Source organism: Stenella coeruleoalba (assembly GCF_951394435.1).
Source record: "Stenella coeruleoalba genome assembly, chromosome: 7".
Taxonomy (NCBI): domain Eukaryota; kingdom Metazoa; phylum Chordata; class Mammalia; order Artiodactyla; family Delphinidae; genus Stenella; species Stenella coeruleoalba.
This window is the reverse complement of record NC_137153.1, coordinates 90,120,270-90,139,055: the sequence shown is the minus strand read 5'-3', so window position 1 is coordinate 90,139,055 and position 18,786 is coordinate 90,120,270. Positions and strand designations below refer to the sequence as shown.

Here is an 18,786-nt window from a genome sequence, read left to right as displayed (position 1 = left end):
CTTCTCTTCTGTGATCTGGAGAAACTTCTCATCCTAAGAAGACCAAGCCGATCTACAGGCTCCTTCTTTGATGAAATTTCAGAAGAATCAAATAGCCCCCTAAAAACATCTCCCTCACCTTCCCTTCTGCCTCTGTTATCTGATGTGTTTACCATTAACAACTCTTTGCGCTGAGTTTTCCACCGCTGATGTGAATAAGGCACGGTGGTGGGTTACCTGGAAGCAACCTGCGTGCATGTGGCCTTGGCTAGCTCCCTTTCCTCTGTGGCCTCTGCCAGGCTCCCCACCCATTAGCAAGTATGGGGGAGAGAGGCCAACGCCCAAGGCCTGCCTGCAGCCTGTGGTACTGTGACTGGCCTTTGCTCCCAGCTGCCTCGTCACACTGGGGGGCTTCAGGGAGCGCCGTGACTCCCCGAGGAAGGGGTGTGGAGGGGTCGCTACTCACCTCCAGGCCTGGACTTCCCGGCAGGCCCGGGGGCCCTGACACAGAGAAGCCGCTGTCAGAGTCTCCTTTTTCTCCTTTGATCCCCTTGTCTCTGTTCTCCCCCTGGAAGCAGAGAACATCCAGTAAGAGTCAGATGAACCAGTCTCTGACATAAGCCTGAGAACTTGGAAACACAGGCCAGATGTTGAGAAATGCTCACCTTCAAGCTGTTCAGAAAATGTCTCAGGTAAGTTGGATCCACAGCAGGGCCTGAAAAAGAAACGCTTTTTAAAAATCCACAATCAATCTCAGAAATTCAAACACCAAAGCCTCCAAGTTGGCAACCATGATGAGTTCCTAGCAGAAGTGACCCCACGTTGGTTTAGCTGACAGAGGGGGCACTGGGCTTGGAAACGAGCACTAGTTCAGATCCTGTGACCCTGTGGCATCCTAGGCTTGTCCCTGGTCCTCTCCAGGCCTCGTTCTGCAGATGAACCTGGAACGATCAGAACTTCCAGTCTCTCTTGACAAAGTTCAATCTTGCACACGTGTTGCCCATGACTGGGTCTCTCTGGAATTCCATAGAGCTTGTGGACAGGGTGGTAATGTAATTAGCCTTACTTACTGGCTCAATTGGATTTCTCAGAAACAAAAATCAAGGACAAGATCCAGAACAAGAGTTGGGATACCTGGTGGTCCCTGCGCCCCCTGGTCGCCTTTTTCTCCTTTTGAGCCGGGAAGACCCCAGGATCCTTTCTCTCCTTTAACACCTGCCACCAAATACACACACATTAAAAAAAAAAAAAAAAAGACTGGAAAATCACCTTCATTCTATATAAAACATTTTTGAGACAAGATTTGAAACTCAGCCCCTTGAGCTAAGTCTACTCAACAACAAAGGCCTATTGAGGGTATAAAATCCTTTGCTACAGGATGGAGAGGCAGAGGTAGATGCAGCAGACACAATTCCTGACCTCGGAAAGCTCTCAAGGAGACAGACACAGTGAGGGTAGCGCGAGGCAGGATGGAATAAGTACCATCCTCAAGGTGCCAGCAGTGCATCATGGGAGCCCAGCAGAGGCTACAATTAACTCCCCTGGACGGCTTCATACACGTGGCCTGAGACTCAACACCAAGTCAAGCTCCCGGTCCCATCCCACCTAAGCCTGGGCAGCACGGTGGTGTAAGGGGAGGGGAGGACTCTCCGGGAGTGCCGCAGAGGACAGCTAATGGTGCTACTAAGTATTCCACTCGCAAAGTGCGGTACGCCACTCCCCATAGGACTTGTGAGAAGCAAACTCTTTATCTGGGAGAGGGGCTCAGAGAAAGCCTCCTGGGAGTACAGAGTTTGGGAAGGGAAGCAGTCCCCTTTCCCCACCTAGATGAGTGGGTGGACACTAGATCTTTGAGTTCCCAGGTCCCGAGAGAGATCAGCTGACCAATGTGTGCCTACACACTGGGGATCCAAGAAAGCAAATCGAGCTCCACCCCACCTCCTCCCCAAGGTCCACCTTGCACCAGGGGTAGGGAGAGCCTTGAATTGGATCTGAACAAGCAGTTTGAGAACAGCCTGGACTTTGTCACCAAAAGTGACCAAAAGCCCATGAAGCCAGATACCAGCAGGGACACCACCACCTAAGCAGGCCAGGAGTGACAGAGCCAAGCCAGAGGTCAGTACTCGGGGGAAAAAAAAAGGCCTTTCCCTGTTTAAACTGCAAGCGTTCAGACTTCTCAATCAAAAGGGGCACACATGGTGTGACAGCGTGTGTGGGGACAGGGAACCAGAGTCACTGCTTGCCTGCAGGCTCCCGTCTCCTGGCCTATCCCCACTCTAATGTGTGGTAGATAAGCTCCTACAGGCCATGAACATGCTGATGTTTACTAATCACTAAGAGCCAGTGCGTCTCACACTGCACTGTGTATACACCTCAGAGGGAGCTTGTGAACATGCAGCTCCTGGTCTAGCAGGTCTGTGATGAGGCCTGAGATTCTGCATTTCCAACAAGCTTCCAGGAGGTGCTGACACTGCTGGTCCAGGAACACTCTGAAGCAAAGGCCTTCTGAGCTCCCACGGCCTCCCCTGCATTAGCTCTTGGCATATTGCATTGTAACGACTTTTTAAAGAGTTTCACCCAGCAGAGTCTAAGGGCCTGGGTGACAGGAAGAGCATGGGATCCATCTGTCTCAGCCCAGTGCATGGGATAGCACCAGGCAAGGAGAAGCTATCAGTGGATGTGTTATGAGCAAACTAACATGAATGGAAAAATGGAGTGCAGCCTGCTAGCTAGGAGACTCAGCCGAGATGCACAGAATAGGGAGACGGGTGACAAGCAAACAGAGGTGACCAGTCCCACAGCCTTTGTCCAGCTACCACCCTTCCCATGACACCCAGACAGATCTTCCTGACCACCAAGTCTACACCCAGCACTGGACAATTGGAAACCACCTCTGCAGACATAGGAGGGTCAGGAAATGTCCCAGAGAAACAAGGTGAAGACAAGAGTGTGTACCATGAAAAGTGATGAGTTCTGAATTTCCAGGATACGTGGTACCAACCTAGAGAGAGAGAGAAAGCCAAGGTCATACACTGCAACCCTGTTCTGGTGTTTGCATGCACAGGGAGACACAGTCCCCTGTCCTGGGGGCGAGGGGTGAGGTCATGGAGTCAGGCCTTCCTTGGGTGTTGTAGCCCCCAAAGGCCCTGAGTTTCCCGGTATCCCTCAATGCAAGGCATCCCAGGCCTTCAAGTGGGGCAGGGTCGGGAGGTGGGGGCAGGGAGGGCATCATGTAGCTGAGCTGGGCTGAGACCTACTGGCCGAACAACTCTGCAGAAGGAAAGCCCAAAGCTTTAAGACAAAAAGTCATGGCAATTTTGGTCTGGTCAACTGTGAGTGTTCTAGCCCTCCCTTCTGATCAATCAGGATTGATTCATGTGAGAGGTCAAGCACTCGTGCAAGTGATGTACTCAAGCCACGAAGCTGGGCCAGCCATTAGCTTTGCTGCCATGTGTAATCAAAGATGAGCACACTGAACAGGAGTTGATGGTGGTGCTAATTAATAAAGGGGAGTTATCATTAGACTGGGGGGCTATTCTAGACTTCCCATTAAGTGCCAGGGGTCTGGAGTCCAAGCTATTCAAGATAATATTCCTTCACAGTTCATCCCCAGATTCCTGCATTTCTTTCTTTTTTTCTTTGTCTGTTAACACAGAGCCACCTGCCACCCTGCTTTTAATAGTCCACCTTCACCTTTTTCCCAGTTAACATGCAGAATCAGAATGATCCCTCTCACACCAGATCCCTCCATGCTTTTGGGTGCAGGGTCACAAGATGCTCAGGGGTCACCAAGAGAAGATGAGGGGAGGGGACAGGAATTTTCCAGGAAGAATATTTCTAAGTTAACGATAAAGGCAGCAGTGCCCAGCTGATATCTGACAGCTATGCTGATAAAGTTGCTCCACTCCAGGGGTGGATTGTTAAGGGTAAAATGTTAAGGTATTAGAAAGGGGCTGAAATGAGAAGGGGCTTGTGAAGTGCTGGATGTGAGAGGAAGCATTGCTTTTTCAAATGTCCATTTTGAGAGCTGGTCAAGAAACATCCATGCCCCAGCCTGCATGGTGTCCAGACAGGCAACATGAAATCAAAACCCAAAATGCTCTGAGTTCATCTTTGGCTTATTTTAAGGAACAGCATGACCCCCAAAGGCCATGGTCACAGCAAAGTGTCCTAGCACAGGTCACGGTAATTGCAGTAGCATTTTTACAACGCTCTTGAGTTTTTCAAGTACTGTCCCATGGCCGGTTCATTTGAAGCCTGATATCATGTTTGCTGGGAGGGGCTTCGGGCACGAACTCACGGTGGGACCTTGCCTCTCTGGGTTGAGGTCTCCCCTTCTCTATGGCTGGGAGGCAGCCATCTCTCAGGAGGGTCTCTCCAGCCCTGACGTTTTGGGATTCCTTTCAGGCCACTGATGTAAACGTGACCTGGTTAGCTGTTGCCCTCATGTAGTTCTGGGAGCCAGCAGGCCCCTTGGTCACCTTACGCAAGTGGGTCCTATCCTCTGCCTTCCATGCCAGAGTTCCCAGGCCATGGGATGCAGACATGGGTGTCTCAAAGTTTAGACATGGACAGATGTCTGGGCAAACACTCAGCCAAACTGCGTCATTTTAAAGCCTCTGACCCAAGTCTCATGACCACCTCCAACAGGCATCAATTAAGAACCCACTTCAAAGAATCTTCTAAACTGTAATTTGCAAGCTCCCAAGAACAGAGGCCACGCCTGTCTAGTTCACCCCTGTGGTCCCTCACTTGTACTTGACACTTGGTAAGTCCTTGATAAATATTTGTTGGATGAATGAGAGAACAGTTATGCACAGTTCCATGACTAATGCCTGTGCATGGGGAGAGGCCCACCCTCCCTGGTTTTCCCCACACCTAATACGGGTGACACCCCGGGGACACTGCACCGACCAGCTGGACGACCAGCCACGAGTCTGACCCCTTGGGGTGCCTGTACCTGCTGCCTGGTGGTCAGGGGACCTGCATGAGCCCCAGCTCTGTCCGTCCTGTGACCTTAGACAAGTCAGTGAGCTTGTCTGAGTCACAGTTTGTTTCCTCATTACAAAGGGGAAGAGAAAGTCCCTCCTCTCAGGGTTGTGTGCTGTGCAGTAATATGACAGTTGAGAAAGGACAGTCATAGATTTTAGCCCAAAGCTCCCAATGTAAAGAGCGCTGGTTAGAATTGCCTTTTTATTCTCATCTGTATTTTAAGGGGTCTATTTCCCCGCTTCTCATACTGCTCCAAGCATGAAGCTAACATGCTAACACGAAGCTAACAAAAGACACTGCTCTTTGACTGCATTAAAAGACACACTCTGTCCACATGTGTGCCCTTAGAAGACCCAGTACATTTCAGTGCCACAATCTATTATCTAGAAACCTCGAGTCACTCAAGGGTCTATATGCAGGTGATAGAAGACATCAAAGAGGACACTGACAGACAGAAGGGGCTCAAGACAAAAACTCATCTTCTCTGAGTTGCTTTCTATGCCAAAGCCTTTCACTGCCAAGGCAGTGACTATACGCTACTTACTGGAGTTTTGCAGTGTGGCCGGACTGGAACTGGGAAGACGGCCTGTGGGAAGTGAGAATGAGAGGAGGGAATCAGGGCACCCGACTCCAGCTTAGGCTGGTCTGGGTCTGTCCCCCGCTCCTCCTTCAGGTCTCCCCCACCTCCCCACTGCCAACTTACTCCTTTGATGTTAATCACAGCTCCAGGTGGTCCTGGGGGGCCTGGAGGACCAGGTAGGCCAGGTGAGCCCTAAAGGGAGGAAAGAAAGGCCATCCCTGAGTTCGGGTTGTTATGAATGCAGAGGCAGCTGCAGGACACTTCCCCAGGGTTTGGAGACACAGTGAGGAAAGGAGGGTCCTCTAAAGCCAACTAACTCTTCCCATGGGTAGGCCAGTCTCTTCCCAGAGCACACCTATATCCGTGGCCTCGCTGCATCTTCACAACAGCAGAGCAAGTATCATCGCTGGTTTACAATCGGACATAATGAGGGCCAGAGAGGGGAAGTGACCTGCTCAAGGCCACACAGCAATTCATGGCGGAATGGAGACTGGAAGCCAGATTCTGACCCCAAGAGCAGTGCTCAGAGGATACTGAGCCCACCACCTCTATCGACGCATCCCTCATATGGAGCGGCGGGTGGACTGAGGCCTTCCCAGGATACAGTGCCTGGGAGAGCCCCTCATAAATGTAACAATAAACGCCAACTCCTGTTAGATGGCAGAGTCACTTTCAGAGCCAGGTCAGCCTGGCCTTGACACCGTGCAATGTTTGCTCCGCCAAGCCTGGAGCCCAAGCTGGACCTGCAGCAGAAGCTGCAGGAGGGGAGGGGGAGGGGGAGGCTATGGCCACAGGTGAGAGGCCTCCGGCCCACGAGGAAGCTCCATGTGATCACTCAAGTGCAGGCACCCGTGTCTGCTGTACCTGGAGCCCCGGTAGGCTTGGCAAGTGAGTCGGTGCCCAGTGATTCAATACGATTGCATTTCTGCATTTCTAGGCATACAAAGCGGCGACCGTGGGGTGCAAACAGAAGCAGCAACACACTTTGAGCTGCATTTGCATGCAGCAAATGGGGGACCTTCAGTGAGTCACTAACTTGTACAGGCCCTAGTTTCCTCCTGTGTAAAACAAGAACACCACTGAGTTTCTCTTAGGAGAGTTACTATCAAGACTGAGATCCTGTCCTCAAAAGCACTTTGTAGAGTGTCTGGTACACAGTAGGTGCTCAATAAATGCTGGCTTCCTTATTGCAGACGTGGGACCCTGTTGATGCTCCGGTGTCTGTCATCTTGCGAGGCCCTGCCTACACAGCTGATCGACCGTCTGTGTTCTCTCAAGAGCGCTCACCGAGCACCCCCAGCAACATGCGAAACCCCCAGGACTGTGTAACCCAGGAAGGATGGGATATTACCCGAGTCAGAAGACCTGGGATTTGAAACCAGACTTCTTGAGAAAGCCCAGATCGTGTTCTCCCACCTTCCCTCTGGGGTCTGGACAAGGAAGCCTATGCTCCACTAAGGTGGATTTGGTGGCAGGGACCTCCTGAGAGCAAGCCGGAGGACAGGGTTGGGCTGGAGGATCTTTGGAAGTGGCAGTAGAGGAAGAAGAATAACGTTCCTGAGCATTCTGTCCACGAGCCCTGCTCACTGGACCTGGCACTTGTCCGCCCCTCCTCTGGACACTGGCTCTGGGGCCGCGTCCCCGGGGCAGCATGGGGCTGGGCCTCTGGTGTGGCACTTACCGGCATCATGACCCCTCGATCTCCTTTGGCTCCTTTGAGGCCATTCAGTCCTGGGCGACCCTGAAACCCACAGGCGAGGCCTTAGTAAACCCACTGCCCACAGGCCAGCCTGGCCCGCATGTCCTCCCTCATATGCAATATGAGAAACCCCAACACCTACGGGTCGTCCAGGGAGGCCAAATTCTCCTTTGTGTCCTGGTGGTCCTTTGGGGCCCTGGAGGCAAAGTAAATACCAGATTAGAAAGAGAAAAATACTGTATGATGTCACTTATATGTGGAATCTAAAAAAGCCAAAGTTGTAAAAACAGAGTAAGATGGTGGTTACCAGGGGTAGGAGGGTGGGGGAATAGGAGAGGTGAGGTTTAAGGTACAAACTTGCAACTAGTAGACAGCTAGGTCCTGGAGATCTAATGCACGGTATAGTGAATATGGACAGCCACGCTGTATTAATATTATAATCCTCAAACTGCTAAGAGTCTAGATCTTTATTCCAACCACAAAAAAGAAATGATAATTATGTGATGTGAGAGAGCTGCTATCTCCACAACAGCAATCATATTACAATATATAAATGTATCAAATCAACATGGACACCTTAAATGTACACAATGCTGTATGTAAAATATATTTCAATTAAAAAGGAAAGAACAGAAACTCAAGGGCTAGGGAGATGGGGGGCATCCAGCCTACCTTTGTGGGTAGTGGTGACAATGAACCACTAATAGGAGGATGGAGGGCAAGGAGAAGTTATGAAATGTCCACCTGCCTGGCTCCTTTGTCCCCTGGCCTCTCTGTCCTCAGCTGGACCCACTTGCTCAGTCCCTCCTGCAGGGCTCTACCCCAGTCCAGACGCTGGACCCAACCCTCTCAGCCAGTCAGAGCTAACAAAGAAGCAAGAGGTCAGTAGCTCCTGGCCTTAGCTCCCAGGTAGCCGTGTGCTGGGTCAGCTCAGAACGTGGACCTTTGCCTTAGGTCTTATGTCCCAGGGTTCTCCATGTCCCCCGTTGGAATAATGCAGTCCTGCTTCACTCCTCATGTCAGCCAAGCCCAATAACCTGCTTCAGGATTTGGTTCCTAACTTGCTCCCACCTGTCCCTAAGGACCAGAATCTTGGCCTGGCTCCCCAGTTCTCCAGATGAGCCCCTGCCCATGGACCGCATTCCAGTACTTGCTTCCTGTGTCCCCATGCTCCCAGAGCCACTGCCCTTTTCCAACCTCCTGCCAGAACCCTCACGCCTTCCAGTGTCTAGGATGCATACAATGTACCACCTCTTCCCAGAACAAGCTCTACTTCCAGTTGACACCTTTCCTGTTTTGTAACTGGGTCTGTCCTGTCTCCCAGGGGAATGACTGGTTTAAGCCTGGGGCCTATCAAGCCCCTTCTTCCTGCTCTCTCTCTATATAAGTCTGTATTCAGACTTACCCTGAAGAATGGCAAATAGACTGTGTTGAGACAGGCTCTGTATGTAAAGTACCCAGACCAGGTTACTCTCAGGAAAAGAAATGCAAGGAGTTAACAGGCCACAGGCCACGTGGCGGTACGTTCTAGCGCAGGGCTTCTCAAACATCACTGTGCGCAAGTCACCTGGATCTCATCAAAATGCAGATCCAGAGGATCCGGGGTGGGGCATAAGGCTTTGCTGTTCCAGAGAGCTCCCAGGTGATGCTGATGATGCTGGTCCATGGGCCACACTTCGAGTAACAAGGCTCTAGTGTGGTAAGCTATACTCGTCATGAGGGCCATAGACAGCCCATGTGCCACCTTATGCAAATTACAAGAAGGTGCCCCCTTACTGTCTGTGCTTGGCAAGCTATGCACAGCTGGGCTTCAGTGGCAATAACTACCCTGGCCATCTGCAGCAGCTTGCCGGCCACCATTGCTAACAATTAGTATTTCCCACCATACTGGGTATTAGTAAGTGTTACCCAGTGGTTAGCACAAGACTCTCCCAGTCTGCCTTAGCCTGAAGCTAGGGCCAAGGACACCTCTCTAGGGCATCCATTCTGCCTGACTTAAGGGACCAAAGGCTTTAGAAGGTCCTTTGAAGGAGGCACCTTGGAGGTTATGGGCCATTCATCAAGGACACATGCCTGTTAGAGAAATGTGAGGTCCTTTCTCCCCAGGCCTGAGATCCAGCTCAAACAAACCCCGCATTCAAGCCCCAGTGTGCAGTTCTCCAGCTCAAAACGTTTCAGAAGAATGAAGGTGTCAGTTGGAGGCAGTGAGGTGTGCTGGGAAAAACCTGGACACAGAGTTTGACAGGCTGGGTTCAAATCCCTGCTGTGTCACTAACAAGCTGTATGGCAGTGGGCTAGTTACTTAACCTCTTTAACCTCGGTTTCCCGGTCTATAAAATGGGGGTTCAGACATTAGCCTCTTAGGGTGGTGAAAATGCAATGAGATGATCTGTGTTGAAGCATCACTATCTGACCCGTGGTGGATGTTCTCTGAGTTTTCTTTGTTCTTTGGAAAGAAATATACGAGGGACAAGTTTAGGGTTCATCTGGAGAGAACTGGTAGCTTAAAAATTGTTCAGCAGCCCCCCAAAATTATAGATTCCTGGAGCAGTAAGGCAAGAAGGACGCTATGATGTCATCTAGTACTCATTCAGTACCCTCACTTATAGATGGGAAGACAAAAGCCCAGAGAGAGAAGAGGACTTGTTTGAGGTCATACAGCAAATGGGCAGCAGACCCAAGACCAGAAGCCAAAAGGCCCAGGTTCCCTGGGTAATGACAATCTTTAGCTGGCAAGACCCATACAACTGTGGGTCTCACCACCATCCACTTCCCCTCTCCTTCTGGGCACACAGCTAAACCGCATTTCTGAGACCTATCCCCACCCCCACTTCCACCCCCACCTCCTGCATCAGAGGTCTGGCCAGAAGTGGAGTACATCATCTTCCATGGTCTCTTTCCCCTCCCCAACCTCAGCCTATCAGCTGGAAGATGCCATTGTGGCCCTGAATCCACCAGAGGGCAGAGTCACAGGATGCAAGCATCCTGGGTCCCAGAGTCACTGCCTGGAGGGGAGATGCCCAACTGGGAACCACAACAGTGGACTCTGCATAAGTGAGAACTAAGCTGCTATCGTGCTGAACCACTGAGATTTTATTTAATTGCAGTTAGCCTACCCTTGACACAGATACATTTTGCCACATCCTTTTTATTTTCACAGCTGGGACAACTCAATCTAGTTGAGCCAAAGTACGATAAATGCTTCAAACCCCAGTCCAGATGCAGGGGCAAGACGCTCTGGCTTACCATCGGTCCCGGGGCTCCACGCTCTCCAGGTTCACCCTAAAACAGGGAGACACGGACTTGTCACTCAGATGCACACGGTTTGTGACAGAAGCAAAGATAGGATGTAGAAGATGTGTGCCTTCAGGATCTGGTGACATAGTTACCTTTCGGGCTCTCAGCCGTTCCAGAGGAATATCCCCCGTCAGGATGGCGCCTGGCTCTCCCTTCTCACCCTGCAATTCAGAGAACCTTTTGATGAAGCCGGGCCTCCGCCTCACCGCCTTATCCAGAGGCTCATCGCCATGATTTCTCTGGCCTTCACGCTGCCTCTCCAGCCCCACTGCCCGACAATGACCTCTTGCTAGAATACTGCATAGCCTCCTAAGTCATTAAATGTTCTCTGGACTGTTCGCTCCATGTACCATCAGTTACTGTCCGAAAGCACAGGTTGGGGTCCTGCAAGCCCCTCTGGGGCTCCCTCTGCTGCCAGATCAGCATCCCCACTCTCAACCCTCCAGGAATCAGTCCCAACAAGGTCCGTCCCACCTCTGGCTGTGTGGCTACCCCCTGAGAACCTCTGGTTCCTAATGTATTTGGTGGCTTGCTTTCCTAACAACTCGACTTGAGATCTGTTCCCACCTAGAATCCTTAGTCTTGTTAAAACATCTAAAATTGGGAAAGTGATGACAGCATGAGCAGTGGAGGCCTCTCCAACACAGGGGCCCTGAGTCTCCATGTGAAACTTTGCCTCCAAACTCCAGGCTCCTGTGCAAATGCTCACTTGATCAGGCAAAGTTATCTCAGTTGCTGGGAAATAGGGGAGATGGGTAGACAGGTGGCAGGGACACAGGATCCTGCCCCCAATCCTGTGCTCAGCAGGGCCATCTGCTATCCCAGGAGGCTTCCAAGAAGATATATGTCCAGAGAAAAGGCGAGGGAGAGGAACCATTCAAGGCTCTGGCCCCAGACTTCAATGCTAGCCCCTGGGGAACTGGGCTGGACCACACGAAAGTCTCCCTTCAACAGGGCTGGAAGCAGCCAAGGCAGTGGTGCCAAAGCAAGCCAAGCCTCTCCTCTCCGTCCCCCAAGCCCACACCCGGTATTTGGATCTTACCACTTCGCTGGTGAGGAAAAGCGGTCCTGAGCACGCCAGCAGCAAGAAGAAGCAAGCACAAAAGCATTAGAGGCAGAGCGAGAGAAAGCGCGTTGGCTGCGAGGATCAGAGCAGACCTGCCTGGGCGCTCTTCCCAGTTTTCAAAGGGGCAGGGGATTAGGGGAGAGATGGCACGTAGGTCCCTCCAGATTCACCCGGCCTCGCCACATAGAAAACAGAGCGTTTAAAGCAAGAACCAATCCTGCTTGACCAGGCCTCCTCCCAAGCCAGAACTGCCCTGACCCCACGCCATCTCTGTAGGCCCGTGGCAGCAAAAGGCATCCCAAGACATGGTCCCATGTAACGCTAAACTCAGACCCAGCACACTGAACCCTCCACCTCCTGGAACTGTGGCCCAACAGACACTGGAGACTCTCTCCCCCTCCATGGGGCTAGTGGAAAACGGTGAGGGGAGGAAGGAAAGAGAGTAGCCTAATGCTCCCTCCTCTTAGAGACACACACCCTCCTTGACTCCCCAAGGCAGGCTCAGGGCTGCTCCCACTGGCTTTATACAGACCCCTGTTACAGCAATGACCATGCACTCTGCTGGCTGTCTGCATGTCTGTTCCTCACATCTTATTTCTCTATCCCTAGTGCCTAGTATAGGAAACTGGCTGGCACACCTTAGGGAATGGATGTAACCTGGATGAGTATATAAATGGATGGATGAATAAATGAATCCAATCCAGAATAACTGCAATCCATTTATGGACGTCACTCTCCCCTTATCTATAAAAACCAACTGGGAAATTAATTCTAAGAGGCAAATGTGGAAGGGTACAAAGGTCATTTCAATGCCCTTGGAATTTTCAGGAAGTGCTCTGCATGCTAAATATTCCACAACCTCTGGACCAAGACTGCCATCCAAGTGTGGAATGCCCCCGCTTACACTAATAATAGTTTAATAAAATAATGACTTCTAAATATTAGCATCATCGTATTCATTACTTATACATCTTTTCATCCAACAAATGTTTTAAGTGCCATTTGTGTACCAGGCGCAGTGCTAAGTACTGGAGCTACAGAAAAGAAAGTGGATGTGCCTGCCCTCGGGGAGTGCACACTCTAATGCAGGTGCCCGCGGGCAGTTAGACAAAGCATAGCGTTCAAGGGAGCGTTGGGTTGAGTTCTCTTTCCAAACTATGATGAAAATCTGCTTCTCCACCCGCCCCACCTTCACCCTGGAAGAACCTTGAGATCATGAAAGTTAACAGCCGGGGAGTGACTGCTACTAGATACAGTGTTTCTCTGGGCATGATGAAAATGTTCTAGAAAATGTTTAGGTAGTGGTGATGGCTGCACAACCTGGTGAATATACTAAAAGTCACTGAATTTCACAATTGAAAGGGGTGAATTTTATGGTGTGTGAGTTATATCTCAAATTTTTAAAAAGTTAACAGCTACTTTCAGCCCATTGGAAATATTTACCAGGTTCTAGAGCACAATCCCACCCAGATAGCTGGGCCCTTCTTACCTGTTCTCCTTTTAGTCCTGGAAATCCAGGCACACCAGTGTCACCTTTTGGTCCTCTGGGTCCCTAGAAGGAATCATTGGAGGGTATTCGGTGGTTTGTTAAGATTAAAATGCTTTAACTAAACAAAGTTGTTGTTCCAAAAAGTAAAAGAACACAGAGCGCCAGTGGAAGTCACGATTAGTCACGATGTTTTCCTAATATTAAGTGGTCTAGAAATTGTGGTCTGGTGGAAAGAAGACAGCACTGAGTGTTAGGCGGCCTGGAGGCCCCACTCCTCTTTGAACTGTGGTTTCCTCCAATGGGCACCACTGAAACTGCCTGCTGCCTCTGCTCACCCATGGGTCCTCGGGGCCGTCCTGCAGCCCACCGCCCCCATCATTCACCCTCCATGAATCCTGCCCCTTCTCTGGCTCCCCACTACCTACGGGATGGGATCCAAACATCCTAGCCTGACACCCAAACTGATCCCAGCCGGCCTCAGCGCCTCATCTTCCACTCCTGTCACTCCACCAGGGGCGAGCCTATCCCCTTAGCCTCTCTGCACCCCTCACCCGCCCGCCACCGCCATTCCCTCTGCAGAACCAAAATTCTGCACACCCGGTCAGAGGTGACCTCGTCTCAACTCCAACATACACTTAATATCTGTGACAATGACTCACACTGCCAGACGTCTGCCCCTAAAAAAGAGGTTCAACACTTTATTGCAATTTACCTTTTCACAAGTCCCTACCTTCTGGGTTAACGCAGTGGCCTTCAAATATTTGTTATTATTATTTTTTAGCAGTGAAACTCTTTTCATTCTCCTTTTTCAAGTAAAGTCAAACAAAAGCCCAATGTATAAAATACATCAAATGGAGCCTCAGCAGTGGCCTGGATCCTGCCTACTTGGCCCCCTCCTTACTCCTGAAGTGGTCCCAAAGGCTCTTCTGGGGAGCCTAGGGCTCCCTCGGGAACACAGAACCCGTCATTTAGAGAAAAATGTGTCTGGAAAATGCTCTGGCTTTGGAGCAGCCAAGGTGGGGTGGAGCTCAAGCTCACAATTCTGGCCTCTTCTCTTCCTAATTAAGAGGTCTTCTCCATGGCTGCCACCCTCTCCTGTTTTTTAATGTCTAGTTCCCATGTATTTTTAGTGTCAGCATAGCACATGCTCCTTTTAAAAAATGTAGAAGTTCAGAAAAGTATTAAAAAAAGAAAAAGAGATCATTATAATTCTACCATCAACAAGAAGTTTCTATTACTTTTTTTTTTTTTTTGCTGTACGCGGGCCTCTCACTGTTGTGGCCTCTCCCATTGCGGAGCACAGGCTCCGGACGCACAGGCTCAGCGGCCATGGCTCACGGGCCCAGCCGCTCCGCGGCATGTGGGATCTTCCCGGACTGGGGCACGAACCCGTGTCCCCTGCATCAGCAGGCGGACTCTCAGCCACTGCGCCACCAGGGAAGCCCTCTATTACATTTTTTGATAAATTTCGTTCATTTATCCTGGAAGCAGCGCGTGTCACCATTGGCATTAGGCGTTTCAGAGCTGCAATGTATGGAGAAATTGTGCGGATTTCACTCTGGAGCCTTGGGCTTCAGTGCAGGCTCAAACTTTTAGACTAAACTGATCACTTGCTACACAGAAATGCATTTTCACCTTCCATGGTGGAAGCCCCATAGCGTGGTGCACACAGACTATTAATTTTGGACTTCCAGGCTATGATTCTCCTCTCTCCATCCTCCATCGCCACCGTCCTCTCTCTCCAGGGATTTTATCTACTCGGACTCTATCTATTTGAAATGCTTGATTCATCCACTCATTTATAGGAAGCCAACCACCGACTCCAGCTCTGGCTCTGGCTGCCCTGGGCTAGAAAGAGATGAACAAGACCTGACCCCCTGCAAGCTGGTCACAGTACAGTTCAGGAAAAAACAATAAGGGTACAAATAACTGTTATTCAAGACAGAAAAGAACGACAGCAGAGGTGAAAATAAAGCCCTATGGGATTCAAAGGAGGGAAGGATCACTCCAGATGGGGGCAATGAGGAAAGGCTACATGAACAAGACGGCGCTAGAGGTCAGTTGTGCAGATGGAGAGGAACGGTATTCCAGGTGGAAGGAACAGAATGCATACAGCCTCGGGGCACAAAGGAAGATGGCTACTGTGCTACTCACTTGAAATCCTGGCAGCCCAGGCATGCCCTCGGGGCCCTGTGACACAGACAGACAAAGCAGGCAGGTTAGGAGCAGCATTGCCAGGCCAACAGGAACCTGTACCTCAGGGGCCCACTCCCTCCAGCACCTTCCAAAGGCCCAAGCATGTTCCCACACAGTGGGGCTCAGGATCCATTTTGCAGAGGATGCCGCGGCCCGGGAGGGGAAGGAACCGTGCAGTCACACACTAGTCAGCACAGAGCAGGAGCTGCTCAGGAGTCTGGAGCCTCTGCTCCCCCGAGCCAGGACTCTCGGCACTTTAAGTCGCACCCTCCTCTTCCGTGAAATCACTCAGCATCAGAAACCTCTGGGACAATGAATGCAGTGCTCAACCTCCACAAATATTCTCAGAAAACAAGTTCCTAAACTCTGAGGAGTGGGCCCAAAGGGTGTGCTGGGGTATTTGGGGGTGGAAGTGGGGGCAGTTGGTGAGACTCAGTTCTTTTCCCTCAGTAAGAGGGAGGATTTTAAAGGACCAGCCATTTTAAAGGCTCCAGGAAACAGAAAATTTGTGGTTCACTCCACATGGGGCCAGGACTCTTTTTCCTCCAAGCCCAGATACCCACATACCTATTAAAGACATAGAGTTTGGCAGAATATATATATACAGAGAGATATAACTGAACGGCAACAACTTTCTCAATATACTGTACAGTCGTCCCTTGGTATCCGAGGGGTATTGGTTTCAGGATCCCCTGTGGATACCAAAATCCGCAGATGCTCAAGGCCCTTATATAAAATGGTGTAGTGTTGGCATATAACCTACATAAATACTCCATATACCCATACACTTTAAATCATCTCTAGATTACTTATAACGCCTAATACAATGTAAATGCTATGTAAATAGCTGTAAAACCAATGTAAAAGCTATGTAAATAATTGCTAGCATGCAGCAAATTCAAGTTTTGCTTTTTGAAGCTTTCTGGAATTTTTTTTTTCAGCACTTTTTATCCAAGGTTTGTTGAATCTGAGGATGCAGAAGTAACAAAGGACTAACATATGTGTGTGTGTGTGTGTGTGTGTGTGTGTATACATATAATATACTATATACATATATCTATATGATGTACATATAGTAGAGTGGAAAAGTATAAAGGTACAGCTGGGAGGGAACTGCCTCTGAGTTGGAAAATCTTAATCTTCCCCTTCAGGGTCTGGATTTGCCAAAGAGGAGGTCAGGGATTGGAACAGGAGGAGGATCCTCAGGTGGGGAAAAGAGAGAAGGGGTGGGGGCAGACAAGGCCCAAGGACTCTTAGAACAGAGATGTTGATTCTTAGATCTTAGGCTGTCTGTGTTTTGCTTTAGAATTAAGCCACCTAACACTCTAAACCCCCAATAGTTTGGGAAAAACTTTTGTGAAATGACTTGCTTGTTTGCTTTAGGCTTTGCTTACTGGGGTGTTCTGGATGATTTTAGTAGAAATCAAGGAAAGGGAGACCCACTGGATGTAGTACAGAAGAGACAGTGAAATGACCCACCAACAGAGGCCACTCAGCAGGAGATACCGGCTCTAAAGGAATCATGCAGATATTTGCAGAAGCCTTGGGGAGAGCACTGAATTTTCCCTAGGATGTGGATGGCAGAGGTTCAGGCCAACCTCACTGGGGACTGCAGGGCGGGTGGCCCCGGCAGACATCTGGACTGCGCAGCTGTGGAAGTATAAGCCTCAATCTCTGTGTCGGCTTCCACAGAGTGCCACAGTTTGCAAAGCAGTTTCGCATCCATCACCTCTTATAAGCTGCCCCAAAGGCTGGTGAGGTGTTATCAGAGAGATGATGAGAGTCTCAGAGCATTATGTAGAGGAGATGGGGCTGGAACCCAAGGCTCCTAAGGCCAGAGCTCTTTCCTCTCTCCCCAGCTGTCACCAGCAGATATGGAAGATGCAGTGTGGATTCACTGCACAGACTGCAGGAGGAAGCTTCCTTCCTCTTAGGTCGTGTTGTGTCAGGGACAGACTCTGTGGACTTGCAGAAATAACGTAGCTTCTTTGTGTGATCTCTAAATGGGGCCAGAAAGACTGAAGCCAGTCACATTCCCTCCTCATGCGACAGTTTCCCCATCAGCACAAGGATAGGTCTCTCTAGGCTCCTCCCATTCTGGGAAATGAGATCATGTAAATAAAAGCATGCCCAAAGCACTGCTCAGACATCTATCAATTTGTTACTTATGATTCTCTGATTTCCATTACACATATTTCTGATGCAAGGGACTGGAAGCTTCCACTGCATTGGACAAAACTCCCTGCACAAATTAATGTGACAGCAACTTCTCAGAAATGCAAAGCTCTCTTTCTATTCACTACTTCGAGACACTCTAGCTCTATGCTTCAGGAGCTCAAAGGATTCCAAACCAACCCAACTTAGTTTCAGCTGGGGTGTCTGGGTAGGACCCTCACTCTAGGGCAGCTGTGGATACACACCGGAGGCCCGACGAGCTCAGGAATGTCCGAAAGATTCATGAATCCATGGGTGATGTTGATCAAAGGCTGAAAAGAGAAAAATCAGACAAAGAGACAGAGGGTGGCATGTGTCCCACCTTGCTCCTGGCTGTGAGGCTTTAACTGAAGTCACCCCGCATGGCAGACACAAGCAGACACTGACAACACCCACCCACTACCAACACACCCATCCCTCCCACTTACGACACAGCCCTGAGCCGCCTTATCACTTTCCTCTTCGATTAATCTTAAAATTGCACCATACGTAAATGCCTTTTTTCTTTTATAATTTTAAATATATATATTTAAATATTATATTTATGTTATATAATTATAAATTAATATTAATACCCACAGAAAACAGTGTTGTTGGGTGTGTGTGTGTGTGTTTGTCCATGTGGTTATTTTATATAAATGGCATCAGGCTGCAGGTATTATTCTTCAACTTGCTTTTTTCACTCAATCATACAGCATGGAGGTCTTTCCATATGGAAGTTTTCAGTATGAACATTTTTAGTTTTAGCAGATTGCCAAAGAGCTGTCTAAAGGGGCCGTACAACTTACACTTCCAACAAAGTACTTGAGATTATCTATTTCACTACACCCTTACCTATACTTGATATTTTTTAATCATACTTTAAAAAAAAAAACAAAAAAAACCTCTAGTCATTCTTTTTTCCACTTATTTGGGACTTTTTGTCTTTCTGTCATGTCCCAGTATGACATTATTTCTCTTGGAAGGGCAAGAGTTTTTCACAAATGTGATGTTCTAATATTCAGTGGCTGTGATCGTGTCCCAGCCCACATCCCAGTCTTCTCTCCAAATTTCCATCGCTCTCCACCCACCCCCATGCCCATCAGCTCCCTGTGCCTTGGACACATCCATGTTTTTCTCTTCTGCGCTTCGGCTCAGAGTGTCTTGACCACCTGAGTTCTGGAAGTCCTGTCCTCCATACTTACCTGGTAAATCCTTCTTAGCTTTCAAGTCCCTGCTCAAGGAGACTTCTTCCAGAAAGTCTTCCTTGATTTCTCATAACCTAAACCATCTTT

At 49.6% G+C, this 18,786-nt stretch overlaps 1 protein-coding gene across 1 annotated transcript in view; it reads right to left on the bottom strand.

Moving 5' to 3' along the window:
- COL15A1 (collagen type XV alpha 1 chain) overlaps positions 1–18,786 on the bottom strand; it is a 102,364-nt gene that overhangs the window by 14,947 nt on the left and 68,631 nt on the right. The window contains exons 22-34 of the mRNA XM_079927065.1: positions 17,719–17,784; positions 15,257–15,292; positions 13,103–13,165; positions 10,640–10,708; positions 10,497–10,532; positions 7,393–7,446; positions 7,233–7,292; positions 5,675–5,743; positions 5,516–5,557; positions 2,935–2,980; positions 1,114–1,194; positions 645–694; positions 446–547 (exon numbers count right to left, since the gene is read on the bottom strand). Coding sequence (XP_079783191.1) covers positions 446–547; positions 645–694; positions 1,114–1,194; positions 2,935–2,980; positions 5,516–5,557; positions 5,675–5,743; positions 7,233–7,292; positions 7,393–7,446; positions 10,497–10,532; positions 10,640–10,708; positions 13,103–13,165; positions 15,257–15,292; positions 17,719–17,784 — 774 coding nt within the window. The remainder of the gene's footprint in view (positions 1–445; positions 548–644; positions 695–1,113; positions 1,195–2,934; positions 2,981–5,515; positions 5,558–5,674; positions 5,744–7,232; positions 7,293–7,392; positions 7,447–10,496; positions 10,533–10,639; positions 10,709–13,102; positions 13,166–15,256; positions 15,293–17,718; positions 17,785–18,786) is intronic.